At 37.0% G+C, this 19160-nt stretch overlaps 1 protein-coding gene across 2 annotated transcripts in view; it reads right to left on the bottom strand.

Annotated features, from left to right (window-relative positions):
- Positions 1–2748: 2748 nt before the first annotated feature.
- The window catches only part of LOC145691914 (uncharacterized), a 183657-nt gene continuing 167245 nt past the window's right edge, over positions 2749–19160 (bottom strand). Inside the window, exons 7-9 of one of the 2 annotated variants that reach the window (XM_081767221.1) lie at positions 16035–16842; positions 9322–9627; positions 2749–2944 (exon numbers count right to left, since the gene is read on the bottom strand). In XM_081767221.1, coding sequence (XP_081623347.1) covers positions 9323–9627; positions 16035–16842 — 1113 coding nt within the window. In that variant the 3' untranslated portion in view covers positions 2749–2944; position 9322. The remainder of the gene's footprint in view (positions 2945–9321; positions 9628–16034; positions 16843–19160) is intronic. The other variant, XM_081767220.1, reaches the window with a different exon arrangement.

The raw sequence follows: 19160 nt of genomic DNA, 5'->3' as shown, positions 1-19160 counted from the left end.
GGTCTATCCCTACTCTCATATAAGTCTTCAACGTATTCTTTCCACCTTTCTATGACCTCATTTCTTTCGCTGACTACCTTCCCATTCTTATTTTCTACTGCCATCATAATACCCCATTTTTTCCTCCGAAATTCCATAGATTTCACGTCCTTGTACATTTCCTCATATTTCCCAACTCTTTCTAATTCTTCTATGTCCTCGCATTTTCCTTTGTAAAACTCTTTCCTCGCTCTGTCTGTTTCTCTTCATAATTCATTATTTAACATTCTGTACATCTTTTTGCCCTATTCTGTATCAACCTGTTTCCACATCTTCCTCTCCCTCATTTTCTGCAACATCTACTCTGGAACCCACGGTTTCTTAGCAGTTTTGTGTTCGCAGTAAGCTACTGCTTCTTCTGCAGCCTTCTGTAAGCAACGTTTAATACGTTCCCACCGTGCGTTACTATCTGCGCCTATCCTTTCCTCATTTGAACATTTTTCTTCGATTTTTTCAACAAAAAAATTTCTTATTTCCTCGTTTTTCAACTTTTCAGTATTCAACACATTTTTACCTACTTTTCTTCTGCCTACATTTTTCAGTTGAATATCTACTTCAGCCAGCACAAGATTATGATCACAGAAAATACCAGCTCCGAGAAGGGCCTTTGCGTTCTTTAAGCTATTCCGATACCTGTCCTGAATCATAACATAGTCTATCTGATATCTTCCGCCTTCTATTGGTGATTTCCACGTATATCTTTCTCTCTTGTGCTGATTGAACCAAGTGTTCAGAATTTCTAGTGAATTCTGTCTAGAGAAATTCACAAGTCCCTCTCCCCTTTCATTTCTTTCGCCTAAACCATATTTGCGTACGTTACTACCTTCCTATTTTTCTCCCAAACTGCATTGAAATCTCCCATTAGAATTATGCATGCACCCTTCTTCTCCATACCTATAATTTCTTCTATTTTCTCATAATTTTCCTCTACTTCTTCATTTGCATGCGAAGTCGTCGGTGCGTATGTCTGTATCACCACTAGATCCTTCGTTTTCAATTTAAATCTTAACATCATAACTCTATCATTAATAAATTCTACTTCCATTACCTTCTCCTTTAAGCGCTTTCCAAGAATTATTCCTACGCCATTATGACCGCCCTTTTCATTACCTGAGTAAAACATTCTATATCCTTTGCTGTTCAATACCCCATTATCTTCCCATCTAACTTCACAAACGCCTACTTAATCTAAATTATTTTGTTTCATTTCTTCTTTAAGATTTTCTAATTTTCCTCCCTGTAATATAGTACGTACGTTCCATGTCCCTATCCTAAACCTTTTGCTCTTCCCTGTCTTTCTTTCTCTGTCTGTGTTCGCCCCATTACTTTCTCGTCCAATAGTCCTTCCCAAGCCATCCCCTCCAGGAGATCCGAATGGGGGATATTTTACCTCCGGAACTACATTTTGACCTGCGAAAGACCATTGTTCATATGTTCTATTTTTGCTGCCAGCAAACTAGGGACAATAGAATGGTGGTTTCCTGTTGCCTTCCACCCAGCAGTATCCCAGCCGTTAAAGTTACTCTGACAACGCCTGGGATTAATGTCCAAGTTGCCGTACCAATCACGAGGATTTCCGCCAACTTGGCTACTGGAGAACTGCTGCCTTCTCCCAGAACACTCTTGGTCTGGCTACTCCATTTAGACCAATTCGGTAGGGGTGGCCCTTCTGGTAGTGAACTACCACCGACACAGCTCTAAATTTCACTGTAGTACGCAATCCTCCCCGCCCGACACATAAGTGTCTTCCTAAAGATGGTGTTTATCGAGGAGGGTGTTTAAAAATAAGTGGAGAAAATTTTAATTGATATGCCTCTTAATAGTAGGAAACAATAAAACTTAGACAAAAGCACTCTTGCATCGAGCTGAACTATGCCTTTAGATTTCCTACAAGTTTCTATTTTTATCTACGGTATCTTCAGAAAGAGGTTTGCTTTTGAAATGAAATAGAGAAAACAGAAACTTAAACATACTTAAGAGCAAATGTAATAGTAACTCAAACTAGTATATTCACTTCTAACTTCTAAAAAGAGTAGTTTATGTTACTTGGTTATTTTGGACATAATTAAATCTTCAATGGCTGCAGTGACAAGTACTCATTTTTCTTCGAAGTTATTGCCCTCATTTCAACAGTATTGGTGGAATTTTCGCAATTTCAAGTACACGATTTATCTTGCAATATTCTTCAAGAACAAAATAGGCCTTAAATTCCAGGTTAAGAGTTCTTTCTTCAATATTCCACTTCTACATTATAAGTATGAGCAAAGGTAGCCAAAAAGGAAATACATATACTTGTACACAGTGGCGTATTTAGGGGGGTGGCTGCCGGGCTTAAGCCCCCCCGAAATCTTACTTAGTATGGTAAAGTAAATGAAATATCTTGCAGAATTTTCACATTTCCAGGAAAAGCCCCCCCGAAAGTTAGCAAAGCCCCTCCCGAAACAAAATCGTAAATACGTCACTGCTTGTACAGCATTTCATTTCCAACTTTCTGTCTGAATTCAATAATTTTATACACGTATCACTATTTTTCTCTCATTTATCTCATACATAGAATCTCGTATACCATTTATATTATGTGAATTGAAATAGAATTTGTGTTTACACTTGAAATTCCTCTTTCGTTTAATTACTTTTCATTTGTTCATACCTCCGTTTAACTTTAAAAAAATCCATGGTGTTACAATAAAACAAATAGGGAATAAGAAGATTATATAATTTCGTTTTATTTATTTCATTACCCTTCTATAACACAATTCGATATGTAGTTCGAAATAGTAGAAGGCTGGGAATCTTACAGCTCCAAAATGAATATCTAAAGCAGGAGACCTTACCCATTACTTCTGTCACGTCGACACATTCCGCAGGGAATCACTTTTCACAATTATCAGAGTAATTCATGAACCTGTAAAGGACATTATAATATAGCTGTTTTACTATGAAGATAGAGATGTTACCAACAATGAAAAAATGTTGAAGATTTCAATCTATTTCTATTACTTTTGTTTTACTAATTATGAGTAAATGGGTTAACATTCCTCTAATTTTTCTGTTTGGAATAAGTGTAGCATTTAAACACTACAGCCAGTTTACAAAATTAGTTAGATTACAAAGTAGGGTTTGTAAAAAGGTTCTTGATACATAATTGAATGCAGTAAATCTTCAAAGGTACTATCTATTCCGCCAGTTTATATCGTCTAACACATTGTTCTTATGAGGCTAACTCTTACTTTAATACCATAGTTGATGGAACCATTAGCTGGCCACTATGATCACTCGATTTAACACTTGTGAACTATTTTGTGTGGGTCTACATCAGTTTTGCTATACTTCGTAGAAATGTAGTCAACAAGATTGATGGATTTAATGTCTGTGAACTACTTTGTGTGAGGATAAATTAGTGTATTTCTCCTTTACAAAAATATAAACGAAGTATGGGTTTTTGGCGCCTATGGTGGCTCAATGGTAGAGCGTTCACCTCAGGTGCGTTGAGTCTTTGGCTCAATCCTAGCTTCTAACTAGTAGTGGAAAAACAGTGAGGGTAGGAGTTCTCCGGATTCTCCCACTTACGTCATCCTATCAATATCATCCATCTCATCGTCACAGTCTCCCTGAGTCTCGGAGTATAATCGTGGGGGAAAAATATGTGAATTCGCATTATAGAACCCATTACAGTCATCTATACAGACGCTCTGCCGTGTCGTGACAAAACGCTGTAACTTTGGCGAAGAAGTTTTGCGAAAATGAGCCTTAAAGTTTTCATCCGAAAATGTGATCTGTATCGTGTAGAAATAGTATATCTTGACTTTGGAAACACGTGGTTACATGTAATGTTACGTAAATGCATGTTGTGTGATTAAATTTATTGAAAATTGATTGGTTGACCATTATTGCCTAGTTACACTGGTTCTACACGATACAGATCACATTTTCGGATGAAAACTATAAGGCTCATTTTCGCAAAACTTCTTCACCACAGTTACAGCGTTTTGTCACGACACGGCAGCGCTATACATAGAACTTCGGACGAAAGCGATTAACATGTTTTGCATGTAGTGGCACAAGACTAGCTCAAACTCAGTATTCGTAAACCTCAAATATGTATTGCATTCGGTGATATATTTTACTCATTTTTGAGATTTATTTTCTTCGTAAACACTAATTGTACAACTCTCTGTACAGATTTGCCAATTAACTAGTACTAAATTTTCTTTGCTTTACAAAAGATTACTAGCTGTTTACGAAAATTCTTCATGACGTATACAAACAACCTTACAAGTGTTACATTTTCCAATAACACTAGTTAACAAAGGTTTTGTTATATAAAATGAAATACCTGTTCTTAAAGGAACTTTTTGCGCTGAATTCGAATATGCACTCGGTTTTTCTCCATCGCGTACGATTTTCCCGTAACAGAGGGATTTTCGGGAAAATCCCTCAAAAATTTGACTTTTCGTTTATTTTACATCCCAAGATCTTGTCCCCTTGCATATACTAACATAGAAATTATACCTAGGTATACTTTGATTCATATTTAACAAACCCTCCAAGTTTCGTAATAATCGCTTTATTCTTTCCAGAGAAATAAATATGTTTGTATGTATACTGTGTGTACTGTTTATTGCACCTTATAGTAATGCTTTCAGATCTCTTAAGTTGAGGTAAAACGTTTTCCTTTATTACCACAAACACATATATAAATATCATACAATATAATTTACAAGTGTAACAATTTACAATAAACAATAATACAAATGTACCAAAAGGTCATGAAAAGACAATCAAAACTATCACAATATATGAAACTTCCATTGGGTTACAAAAACGTACACTACTTCCTTCTTTTTGTAAGAAATGTTGCATTCTCTAACAAGACCCCAACAATAGTCCCCCATCATTGAAGGATCCCATCGTCCCTGGTACCTTTTCTCCATTGCCATTATATCTTGGTGGAATCTTTCCCCCTGTTCGTCGCTGAGAGCACCTAGGTTAACAGGAAAGAAGCTGAGGTGGGAGTGCAAAAAGTGGATTTTTAAAGACATCCTACAACCCAACTATTTGTATTACTGTATCATGTCCTGTACGATTTCTGTGTAACTCTCAGCTTTGTTATTGCCCAGAAAGTTGCGCACAACACACTTAAATGCTGTCCAGGCAGCTAGCTCAGCACTGTTTAACATGCTGTCAAAGCTATCATCAAGCATTAATTTCCTAATTTGGGGACCAATAAACACTCCCGCTGAAATCTTAGCATCACTCAGGTTAGGGAACTTATCTCGCAAATACTTGAAACCTTCACCAGATGTGTTCATGGCTTTGACAAAGTTTTTCATAAGTCCTAACTTGATATGAAGTGGCGGTAGTAATATCTTATTAGGATCTACCAAAGGAGCGTATTTGACGTTGCATTCTCCAGGTACGTAATTCACTCTATGTTCCCATTCCTTCACTTCATAATGTTTGTCATCAGCTCGGCTATCCCTTAAACATAAAAAACATTGGTACTTCGTGTAACCGCACTGCAGTCCTAATAAAATACCAACTACCTTGAGATCACAACATATTTGCCAACAATGGTCCTTGTAATTTATAAGATTTAGCAAAGTTGACATGGTGTCATAGGAGTCCTTAATCTTCACTGAGTGCGCAAGTGGTATAGAAGGTTTTTTATTTCCATTATGTAAAAGGACAGCTTTAAGGCTGACCTTTGACGCGTCGATAAATAACCTCCATTCTTCTGGAACGTAAAGAATTCCTAGCTCCGCCATCAACCCATTTATATCCGTACATACGCACACATTATCTTGCATTGAGAAATAGCTTGAAAATTGAACATGCCTTTTCCTGTACACTGATATGTTCGTTTCTGCATCCAATAAGTTCCACTGCTGGAGCCTTGATCCCAGAAGTTCCGCCTCTTGTTTCGTCAGGTGCAAATCACGGACTAGGTCATTAAGTTCACATTGCCGGATAAAATGTGGCTCGCGAACACAGTCAGGGATGAACGTTGGATCCTTGGATGTATATGTTGACGTCGATGGTTCATCAAGGTCATGATCATCATCAGAGTCTTTTGGCCATATCTCTTCCCAGTTGGTAGGGGGCTCGGGAAGTGGAAGTTCATCCCCGTGCGGAATAGGTCTAATTGCGGATTTTGGATAAGCTTGCATATGTGCATTATTTTTATTCATATTAGTTTCATTTTTTTGTATATAGTTTAGTGGTTTAGTGAATTCTTTGTGATTCTTTTAGTGATTTTTCTGGTAAGTTTTAGTGAGTCGTGTTGGCATTGGCTGGCAACAGTGCCTTCAGTGTGCTATTCAAGTTGTGTCTGTGCATTCGACAATGTGCTGCGAAGTGCAACTAGGCAAGCATAGTTTCAGAAAAGCATATTTATTCATAGGTTTTAGAGAAACACTCATGTTCATTAATATACAAGATTCACATGTTCTTAACAGTGTTTTAGAGTGCTACTCAGTTTATGTGTGATCGAAGACAAAGTATGATGGTTAGCAAGCAACATGTGGTTTAGCTAGCAGCAAGCAACGATTACTGCAGAAAGATGTTAAGATAAGTAATTCATTGTACTAATATTTAAGTATTATATCAGTATATTAACATATGAACAAAGCATGTTATATTTATCATATTAACACATGTACCTTTAAATAAGAATTGAAGCAAGTAACATCTAAAATATTCGTCCAGTCTTATTTCTCGTTCCTCCATGATATCTGGGTGAATCAGTAATATGGGTTTAATCATACAGTTCATTAGCTGTGGATGTGATTTCGGTGATTTGTAAATAAAGTACATGAACATAGCACCCCTTTATACATCATCAGATTTAACGTTGGGATAACTTATTGTGTATTTGCTTTTTTTTTTTAGAATGTCTCTTAACTACTGTGAGACAAAAATAACAATCATCCAGATGGTTGGTGGGTTCTCTCCACACCGTTGGTACAGCAAATTTCATGAACCTCCGTTTCCCTTTGGCCCATGCAAGTAAAGTGACGTAGCACGACGCACAAATTATGTTGGGTGCCCAAGTTTTGTCCTGATCTCCCACACGACATCCGAAATATATATAATATGCTAGTTTCACCGATGGCGTAATGGATCTACACTGTCCTTTAACTACAAACTGGCCACACACATAACAAAAACTATTTGGAGAGTTAACACACGAACGCCGTCCTCTTGACGCCATTGTACTGATCACAAACTAAACTTCTGGTCTTAGTTGGGTATAATGCCGTTAAGATCAAACATTAAAGCACGCTTAGCAGCAAAGACAACTTTGAAAGTGAAGTAGTGTTAAACCAACCGTCAATATAAAAATGTACAAAACTCCCTAACCAGGTGTCAAGAACACAAGAAAGAAAGAAATGCGCGTTGGGAGGGGGAAACGATACCGTAGTGGAAAATTCAGACTGCATTAGTTCATTGTTGTGAACAATGAGTCTGTATTCCATTCTTTCTTTCTTTTGCATTCTGTTAACGAAAAAACTTGGAGAATTGTATACATATGTATTAAGATATACATATACTGTACGTTTAAAAAAATATACGTTGGAAGTACATTCTATTTTTATACACGTTTCTAATTTACAGAGAGCAATACAAGTGTGTTGTTGACTATTGTAAATATTCATTTTTATGTCTGTATTTGTAGTAATAAAGCAAATCGTTTTTACCCCAACTCAGGAGATCTGAAAGCATTACTATCAGGTGCAATAAACAGTGCACACAGCATATATACAAATATATTTATTTCTCTAGAAAGAACAAAGCGATTTTTACGAAACTTTTAGGGTTTATTAAATATAAATCAAGGTATACTTAGGTATAATTTCTATGTCACTATATGTAAGGGGACATGAGCTAGGGGAATAAAATATCTGAAAAAGGGAAATTTTTGAGGGAATTTCCCGAAAATCCCTCTGTTACGGGAAAACTGTACGTGATGGAGAGAAACCGAGTGCATATTCGAATTCAGCGCAAAAAGTTCCTTTAAGATCAGGTGATTTTTCTCATGTAACAAACAAAAAGTTTAAATTTGTTAACTAGTGTAATTGGCACTTACAAAGTCAACATTAAGTTTACTCTCTGTTCTCTTTCAGTCCTAAACACAATTAACAAATTATTTATATTATTCCGTAACTCAAAAACTGAATAATTAGCGGTGCTTCACTCCTATCCTCACAGAGTGAAGCGCAAATTATATGTAGGCTTTTCGACAAATCCTCATGTGAACAAAACATGCAGCACGAAAGAGACAATACATTATATAACGTTCCAAAAAATCAACAGGAAAGTGACAATATTTGTACAACGATTTACAAAATCACAATGTGAAGATACATTTACGTCAACAAGTTCTCTCTTGTAATTTTAAGTATACAGGACCATTATGCTCTAAGACAGCAGGTTATTAAAACAGAAAAGTAAGCATTAATTACTGGAAATCGAACAACAGAAAGGTTGTTGACATGTTTAGTGTTTTATGTTATTTTCGTAGTATTACGTTATTATAAGCACTTACTAACTGGAAAGAAATACCGTTATGACATACGCAATTACACACTTTGAATCCTTTATTTTTGCGATGTACTATACAATACAAATATGATGATGATGACGCGTTTCGTGAGAGAATCAACCCGATAAAACCTGAAAGTTTTGCTCTTTAATCTACAAGAAGTGTTATGCTAACATTTATTCTCTTTGTTTCAAATGAAGAAAACTAATATTTACCAATACACGTCCGTCACAAACACCTGTAGTTAGTTTTATTACCTGAGATTACTGAAAAATTATACAGTTTCTTTTTTCTAAAGAGAAGGGGATGTAGTCTAACACTGAAGCTAATGTCATAAAAATACGCTGACTTATGTTACATAATTTTAAGCCTTAAAAGCAAATAAACTGATAAAGTATATTAAATCTTTAACTGTCACATCACAAAATCTCAGTCAAGACCTAAGGAAAGGAAAAATGAAAGTCAATTATTGTTGTAACTAACACTTCATTATGTCGAAAATTAGGTATAAGTCAATTTACGTATGTTTTGGAAAGCAGTAATGATACTTTCACAATATCTCGATATTTTATTGTGACTAGTGCGGAGCACAGAGAAATCTTATACCAGACGAAGAAATAAAAGATAATGACTATTTTAACGAAGGCAGAGATAGTTATATGTTGAATTTAATGTTTCATTGGTAAGTAAAACTAATTTTGTAAGTGATTAGTAGATTAAACTACTATGTGACTTACCTTACCTCTTATTGTAAGGTTTCTTACAAACACGCGATAATCTATCGGGATCATGCTTAGGATTCACATTATCTTCATCCTCACTATGAGCAGGTTCGGGTTTTCCTGTTTCTTTATGCTCACCCAACGCAGGAGACACACCATCTGTCTGCACGCGTTGTCTTGTAAGGGTTGCTTTTGCTACTGTACGTCGACGACGCCGCGGCTTCTGAACAGCCACTTTTGTCAACAGTTCCTGAATTTCGGACTCAAAAGATTCTTCTTTGCTACCTGGTACTTTAGTAGATGCTGGCTCTGGAGGAGTAACTATAAAACAAAATGGTAACTATTATTCAAAAGTCAAGAATACTGGTCGAAAAAAGAGAAAACAAGTGATCACTTATATTTTTACAAGTGATAACTAAGCTAAGTTTTGCACAATGGACTCAACCCGCTTCTGTACCCCGTATTTTTCTTAACGTGGAGAGTGATGAGGATATGCTAAGGAAATCTGAACTCATCTTTAACTTAATATCTGAGAAAAAGAAATAAAGGTCATGTAGTTGGTTTACCGGCAGCGAAGAGTACTTAGAGAACATAATGATGCTAGTGGAACGCAATACGTTATTCCCTATTTGAGATACAGCAATTTCCACAGCAAATTACATGAAAGTTTTCACGTGCTTGTGAAATAATTGGGTAGTAGGGAATTTCCAGCAGGGTAAAGCGACATGCCCTATTTCCAGTGCGAACACAGCTAATATCTTTTCTTCTTTCAGTTTGTTGTGTTTCATTGTGATACCTGATAGGTCCAGTCTACTGAAACAACCTAAGATATCAGAAATATTGACGAATTGTAGGTACAGACACAAAATATTCGCCCTAATCCCATCTTCCGATCTGGTGCCATCTTTGTAAACACTTTGAATTTTCATTGTAGGCTGGCATGTGGAAGAAATCGTTGTGCGCACGGACAAGCGCACGGTGAAGAAAATGAACGCTCATACCTAGAAATACTAGTATAGAAAACTGAAATGAAATAAATACACGGTTGCTTTTATTTAAGTCACGGATCGCTACTACAACAGAAACAAATGATTCGCAGACATATGTAATTTTCCATCTGATCTTTCCGCACAAAATCTAGTATTCACAGACAAGTATAACAGATGAAAACATGTGAGTACTACGACGCACAGTAGTCGGAAACTGGGAAAAAGCGGACCAAAATAGTTTATTTGAAACAATGGAGTTTGATGGGCGTCTGTATATCGTTGTATACGTAATTTTCCTTTCAAAATCGATTGCAACTACTGCGAAAGTGATACGATTAACTCCTGCTGCAATACGTGCAGTTATACTAAATATATAGAGGATGGTCCAAAAGTGTAGTGTCAAGATAAAACGAAACATGATACACTGCAGCTATCCATTTATACTAGCAAGATGTTTCTAAGAACTATAAAAAGTGAATTATACAGGCTGTACCGAAATATCATTTACAAGGTTTCAAGGTAATCCATGCATGAAAGTAAGCCAAATAAGCTATCTACAAAAATGATGGAGAGTGGGAATGAAAGCAACTGATCCCCAAATACAGTGAAAGGAAATGTAGGTCGAGATAAGCTTAAATGTAATGACGTTCGCATTCATCTTGGTTTTGAAATTTTAAAAAAGCTGAAAGTATAGGATTCTGTAAAATTCATCCCACCATTTTCTCTGACGTTGTTAGTATTTGCGTTATGCACCCCGAAGTTTTTTTTAATATTTCCATCGCTAAAACCTTGGAACGGACGCACTCTTTGGCATCTTTGTACTAGACTTTCTAGCTTGTTTCCACATATAGATTCACTTCTTAAGCATTGTAAACGGCACTTTGCAACAACCAATACATTGTGATAACGACACAGTACTTCTCATATGCGTAAATCTGATCACGGCACAGTGACTTCTCATCTGCGTAACATTTGTTGTTTTTCTAATAATAGCCAAGTCTTCTATTCATTAACCCATTAATGGGCAGTGTTGCTCTCAAGGAACATTGCATTCTATTGCGTTATCCACACGAATTATAACCTCAGCGATCATTTAATTGGCATTATTGCTTTCACACAATATTCATATTCATGATTTGCGGGTCGCTTCTTTAGATACTTCTAATCTTCGTCAACAGGGGACAGTCAAATTTAGTATTGAGGAAGCTTTATCTCCTACGTTCTGCGAAAGCTCTTTTTTATTTTCTTATTTGTATTTTCTTGCTCTGTAGGAAAATATTTCAACGAAGCTGTTGATAATTATGGGGCGTTTACACTTAGTCGATTTGCGTTCGATTCAGTTGAATTGACGTCACTTTCAACTTAATCGACCGTGTAAACGGGACTTCAACTTAATCGCTTGTTGATCGAAGGCGACAAATCGACTGGCAACTGAATTAAAAGACGTTCTATTTTCTGTGGTTGAAATAACTGAACACATCCATCAATCTGATTCGGCCTAGTTGCTTCGATTTAATGACAAATGCAGCGAGTCGATTTAGTCGTGCGACTAAATCGACTAAGTGTAAACGCCCCATTACTGAGAGTATTCTTATGATATTTTACTATAATACTCCTAGCTACACATAAGACCTATTTTATGTGAATATTGCTTTGAAATAAACACCTTGTATTTTGTAACCTAAGTACAAAATTACTTTAAAAATTACGAAATTACAATCAGGAAGACATGGTTCACCCATAAAAGCAAACTAAATATTTTAAAGGTAATGCAATCAAAACTTGCCCATTAAAGGGTAAAGAACATAATAATAATAATAATAATAATAATAATAATAATAATAATAATAATAATAATAATAATAATAATAATAACTGCTTGAAAAGCGTGAAGTACCAGTTTTCCTGAATCAAGAATCCAAGGAGATTTGAATCGTCGTATTGATTACAATACTAAACATAAGGAGGTATTTTTTCATGTGCAATTCATTTTTTTCATAGATTTTTCCAACAACATTAATTGCACGACGAGCTATATCAGAAAGTTTTAATTATCACCATGACAGTATGTTAAGTTTTATGTTTTTTTTTAGATTTTTCTACATAATCTCTGTGCAGGTACACATTTCTCACAACTTTTTATGATCTGTTGAAGTTCATGGTTGTAGAACTCTGCAGATTGTATGAAAACTCACTGTTACATCTCCATTATAGCGTCATCTGTGTTGTCAAAGTTGCGACCCTAAAGTAGAGTCATGTAGGAACTCGTTTAGTGGCAGATCAAGAGAATATGGTGGGTGCGGAAATATTTCAAAACTATATCTAGAAGCTTCCACTGATGCTGCTTGGTATCCATCGGTGCATTATCCGCACAAGACGGATCTTTTTGGTAAGCATACAGCGACGCTTTTGCTTAACAACATCTCGCAACATTCCCAGAAGTGAGCAGTGGAATGTGCTGTTATAGTACTACCCTTCTGAAGGTAGTCTGTAAAAATGTCACAACAACAGTCCCACAAACAGAGAGCATGACATTACAGGCAGACTTTTACATCTTTACCCTTTCTGAGGAGAAGGTGAGGAGGAGTGCTTAAATTCCTTTCTGTTTTTTTCTCAGAATCATATTGATAGATACAACATTCGTCCATGGACATCAGATGGACGAAAAACATCACACACATTTTTTTTCCATGCGGGTCGTGGCTGCATCAAACGATTTAACAAGTGGCTCGACATGTCACGTCATGTTTGTCTCTGAAGAGGAGTGAGGAAATGTGGTGACACCTTACATATGTGTAATTTTTAACTAACGATTTTCCATACATTACCACGACTAAGTCTACTTTGCTTTGTGGTGTTATGGATGGTTAATCGTCAGTCTTCCAGGATTAGTTCTTTGATTTTCCAGTGTGGCGACGGTGTCCGTGATTGTTGGACATCCGGGTCTTGGTTCCTCTGTAAGGGACATGTGACAAATTAGAAATGCCTTTTGCATCTCAATACAGTATTTTACGATGGGCAATCACTGCACATAAGCTTCATTTCGTAATCAATTTGACGGTCTCTGTAGCCTTTCAAATGCAAATAAAAAATGACACTATGACCTTCTATCTTTTCTATCCACCACCCTACTAACAACTAACACCACTTGTAAAGAGGAAATGACAAATAAATAAATTCCACTAGATCATGCATACAAGGTTAATTGTCTACAGAGACCAAGTTACATGAAAATCACTGGATACATTCTTTGACCTCATAACTACCTCTAAGAAACTTGTCCATGGAACAATAGTTTATCCACAACAAACGCAGGAAAACCAGAAAATATTTAATTTATATTTAACTCTTCATTTGCGAGATTATTTTCCTTATCGTTTTAGAAACCTCTTCATAAAGGGAAGAAATTATTTTTAGTTCATTCTATTAGCACAGAAAATACTCTTTGCGATTTAAAGGTCAACCTGCGATTCAATACAAAACACGAAATACGGTACTTATTCACAAGATACTTTTGTCATTAGGAGACTTTGGATTTTTATGCACTTAGATTTCAGGAAATATGCAAGCAACTATGCTGTTAAATGAGTTAAAAATATACACTAATAATGCAATAAAAGAGAGCATTTTCAAACATGCGACAAAGTTTTGTAGTTCAAATATTACATCGAAGTGTAGCTCACATTTTACCGTCCAGGAAGTGCTCTTCAGAATGTTGTTTCTATGACAATTATGGTTTTTATATATATATATATATATATATATATATATATATATATATATTCCCAACTTTCTAAAATCCATACAAATTAGGAAATTAAAGTAAATACTGTGATATGAAAACACGATCTCTAATTTTTCTTCCTATTTGTATTTTAGAGTGCATTTACTTTACACAAAATAACACTAGCCTCACTTTTCTATAACTTTCCATTTAAGAAAAAAGTTTTCGGTTTACCCTTTCCTATAATTATCCTTACAGTATATTTGTAATTCCATGACAAATTTATTTCTCTTTTTCTTGGAGCTTGAATCATATTACGTTTGTTTTAATAAAATAAATCATTTAGTTTGGTGAACATGAACAGTTTAACAAACATTTAAATGAATGAAATACTAATATTGGGAAGTGGATACTTAATTCATGTCGCCTTTGCACTCATCATAAGAATATTTTTTTTTCTCACTGTATTATCAAAATCTCCCCAGTTATTTCAAAACTTACCACAATATTTTTATATTAGCAAATAGTCACATTTATAACTAATGAGTTTAATGTATAGCCCTTACAATTAATGCATGAGCTATGAGTAATCTACAAAGACAGATAGGAACTTCTTTTTTTGGGGCCTCACGCCGTGAGTTGATTGCGAATAGAGATAAGGTGAAAGTCAATTGTTGGATAAGGAATATCCAACATACTACCTGCTTGTGTCAGTTCAGTTACACCGTGAACTTGCGTAAGGACAGAGTGAACCTGGCACCCACAAAGAGCGTCATAAGGGCGTGTATGCTATACGTGTTCAAGTTGGTGTCAATCGCCGCTACAGTGGAGCGGAAGATATACCAGGCCTTTGGTGAATGTGTAGTCACGACGCGGAAAGTGCAGTAGTGGTTTACCAAGTTTAAGGACGGTGACGAAATACTCGAAGTCGCCCAACGCGCCTCAAGACTAACGCATTTACAAAATGAAGGTCTTTAGGCAGTAATTTAGTCGAACACTGGCCAGACATATGTGGAATCTCGACTACAATACAGTATGAGTAGAGAAACCATTCGGCACTTCCGCCGTCAACTTGGGAAGTACTACAGTTTGGGTCAATGGGTCCCACATGATTTGACTCTAGACCAGAAGGCAGCGCCAGCAGACACCTGAGTTTCTTTGTTGTCTCGTCTGAGGAAGGAGCCATTTCTGGGCAGGGGGTTGACATGTTAAGAGAAGTGCATACTGTACGAAGCTCCATGTCGCCGTGATCATTGGTTAGCATCCCATGAACAAATTCCAAGACAGTCGATACCAGTACTGCCAGAAGAAGGTTCACCTGTGTGTTTGGTGGACTACTCGCGGCAACGTGCATCGGAAACTGTTACCAGCTGGTCACAAAATCAATGCAACTGTGCACTGCATGCAGTTGAGCCGTATTCAAGAAAAACTCAGAACTCTGAAGCCAGCACTTCTGAATCGCAAAGGGGTCCTCGTATTACAGGACAACACTAAATCCCACATGTCTTTGATGACCCGGGGCACCATTCTACGTCTTGGACGGGAAACACTATTGCATCCGGACATTGAACCGTCCCATTATCCTTTGTTCCATTCCTTGGACTATCACTTTAGAGGATATCAATTCAAATCCCTAGTAGGGGTGGAAATTGCACTTGATACGTAATTCGCTTCAGGGCCCACAAATTTGTACCGCGATAGAATCTATGGCCTTTCCATAACGTTGGCAAAAGGTCGTCGATGCTGATGGGGAATAGTTTTAATTTACCAGGTACGTCGTAGATGACATGTTGATGTTCGAAGGTGATGGTTGAAAAATCGACATGACTTTCTTGGCACCCTCTATAACTGTATAACCTCACTGAAACAAACACGTCTCATTTACGGACAAGCAATATGCTTTATCTGTGTCAGTTATTCACTTTTACATTGCTTTATAATTTCAGTGCTTATATTCTAGAACTTAAAAATCAAGAGTTGGTAACAAACTGGAGATGCTACACAGAAAAACTTACCATTTGATTTGCTTTGCTTATTTTTCTCCACTTGAAGTTTCTTTTTAGCCTCCGGTTTATTTTGTACTGGCAAAGAAACTTTTTCACGTATTTTAATTTTAGATAATTCAGTCTCTAATGGCATCAAAAGAATTTTAGGTTTAGCTGCTAAAGCTGTCTCTATCAATTTTGCAGTATTCACTTCGGATTTCACTGGCGATGCTACTTGTGTTATAGCAGAAATATTTTCAGCCTCTTCTTGAGGAACAGAGTTTTCTTCAGCTTTAGTTGGTTCTATTGGTTTGTCAAAGTCGAATCCATTATCTTTTGGACTTTCAGTTGTGCTCGTAGGTGATTCGACGTCACTAGTAGAGTGATTTGTACTTGAAACGCATACTTCCACACATTTCAATTCGTTGGGAGGTGTCAATGCAGAAGTTGTGGTTGTCTGTTTAGTGCTACTAGCAATGGTAGTCTTTTGATTTGACGATAAACCAAGAGTTGCCTGAGATGTCAACAAAATTGGGGTTATAACAGACACTAGTCTTGGTGTTGCAGCTATCGAGGCAGGAGGAGCTAAAACTGAAATCACTTTCTCCAGTGCTGTTACTGTGATCACGCCGTCATTCGATGATGTTGCTAACAACGAAGTTGAATCAAATGAAGAAGGTTTTCCTGTGTCTACGTTCGTTGAGCGTCCCTTGTCTCTTGCAGATTGTGACGGAGACGAGTCGGTGCATTTGTTGCTAGTACGAGACTTTCCTTTTCCGCCGCCTCTGTTAGTCGTCCCGGTAACACTTCTTTTTAATCGACGACCTCTTCCTCTCATCTAATGGAAAAAATGCAAACAATTATTAGTATTAGGGTCAATTCATCTGAAGTGGTCCAAAAATGGCGAAAATGGTTGTTCCTCCATTTTTGAAAATTATAAAAATTTGAGTGTGATGAACCTTGTGTATAATGAGGTCAATAACATCATTCACGTTGTCGTAAGTGTTCTTGAATTGCGGTCATTGTTTTCGGTGGAGTATCAATTTTTGCATTTGCAACGATTACGAAAATTACAGTTGCTGAGGACGTACGAATCAGACGAACACCAAACAAAAACGAATGTTAAGAGGAGCGACTGAGGTACACGGAGAAGATATACACTTGTTTTTAAATAAATATGCTGGGTAGCAAACCAATACAAGAATTCACTAGAAAAAGTACAGAAAAATACATTTTGAAGGAGCTGTATTTTGGAGCGACATAAAGTAGGAGGATTGTAAGTTTTGTGCTGAACACTATTGCACGTAAACAGTCTGCAGAATTATCCACACCTATAATACTACTGGTATCAGCGATTTATGGGGATCCGATACTTGAAATTCGTGATTTTTATGGTATTTTTGGAGCGTAATACCTCAAGAGGGCAAAGTGCTAAAAACTGCTACTTATGCCACAAAGTAATTCTATATGTGAAAAAACTATTGCAAAAAAATCATGGCTGATATTACATAGAGACAAAAGTAAGGATAGGGTAAAAACACTTTCGTTTCTATTCAATTGTAAAAAGCTTGTGAGTGGCTTTGTTCGGTCTTTCTAGCTCCACACCACCACATTGCCACCTCTATATGTTAAGGGGTTCACTTCCCCTTCCACCCACGGCACCCACTGTCGAATTCGACCGCGGTATTAAAACACTTCATGTATCAGCAAAGTATCATTTACGTCCAATCCCAGTTACGGAAGTTAGTGTTCACAAGGTTGCGATACACCCATCTATCATTTCCTGCTGAAAATGGCGTATTTTTGGAAAATATTGAAAATGATTGTCGTTTCCCTTTTTCTTCTATAACATTACAGCAATATCTACGTCCGAGAAGTTGCCCCCCATTGAAGCACTAATGATCTCCTCTAGTGCAATCGTTAGTGCTTCGTTAGTGCTTCTTAGAACACCAACTCCCAACATTAGTGCTTCAATAGTTTGGACCCTAGAAGCAAAAAACTTTGGTGGGGCCAACTTCACGTTAGCCCTCCCAGAAAGCACTAACGATTAAACCTAGTGCAATCGTTAGTGCATCGTTAGTGCTTCCAGAAAACACTAATAGTTTCGTTAGTGCTACACAATTAGTGTGGCTATGGCCAGTTATATTTCACGAAATTACCATAAGGAATACATGGGGAATTTTTAATTGGGACAAATTCCAACCATATTCAAAAGAGCTAATGATATCTTTTAGCGCAATCGTTAGTGCTTTGTTAGTGCTTTTTAGAATACAAGTTGAAACATTAGTGCTTCAATAGTTTGGACGCTAGAAGCAAAAAACTTTTGAGATGCAACTTCATGTTAGTCCCAAGGAAACACTAACGATTAAACCTGGTGCAATGGTTAGTGCATTGTTAGAGCTTCCAGAAGACATTAATGGTTTGGTTTTGCTTTACTATTATTGTAGATCTGCCCACTTAGGCCTCTATGTCACAAAGATGTTTAAACTCACGAGGTCGGCGCTCACGAGCTCGTAACCTACGCTCACTCGAACTCAACCTCACGAAGTGAGCGTGAGATAAGGCTGGTGTGAGCGTGAGGTTGAGTGAGGTCTAGGTGAGAGTGGTGAGGTGAATGTGAGGTCAGACTGGTGATGTGAGCGTGAGGTCAGACTGGTGATGCGAACGTGAGATTGAGTGAGCGTGAGGTCAGGCTGGTTATTTAAGCGTGAGGTCAAACTGGTGATGTGAGCGTGAGGTTGTGTGAGCATGAGGTCGTAATGAGTTCGTGAGTTCAGCTCGAAATTAGTTTTTGAGCGTGAGGTTGAGTGAGGTTAGGTCAAAGTGGTCACCTCTGGTTACGAAACTCCCATAAATACATGGGGAATATTTCACTGCGACAAATTCAAAACAGCTAATGATATCTTTAATACAATCGTTAGTGCTTCCTAGAGCAGTGACTTTTAACACTAGTGCTGCAATAGTTTGGACACTAGAAGCAAAAAAACTTTGAAGGACAAACGTGAAGTTAGTCCCCAGGAAGCACTAACAATCAAGCCTAGTGCAATTGATAGTACATTGTTGGTGGTCCTAGAAAACACTAATAATTTCGTTAGTGCTTCATTATTAGTGACGAAACTCATGTAAGAAAAACATTGGGAATTTTTCGTTGAGTTA

This window comes from Thermobia domestica, chromosome 8 (assembly GCF_964235325.1).
Source record: "Thermobia domestica chromosome 8, izTheDome1.hap1.1, whole genome shotgun sequence".
In the NCBI taxonomy this organism is placed as follows: domain Eukaryota; kingdom Metazoa; phylum Arthropoda; class Insecta; order Zygentoma; family Lepismatidae; genus Thermobia; species Thermobia domestica.
The sequence above is the reverse complement of the archived record's forward strand: the minus strand, read 5'-3'. Positions and strand labels throughout refer to the sequence as shown.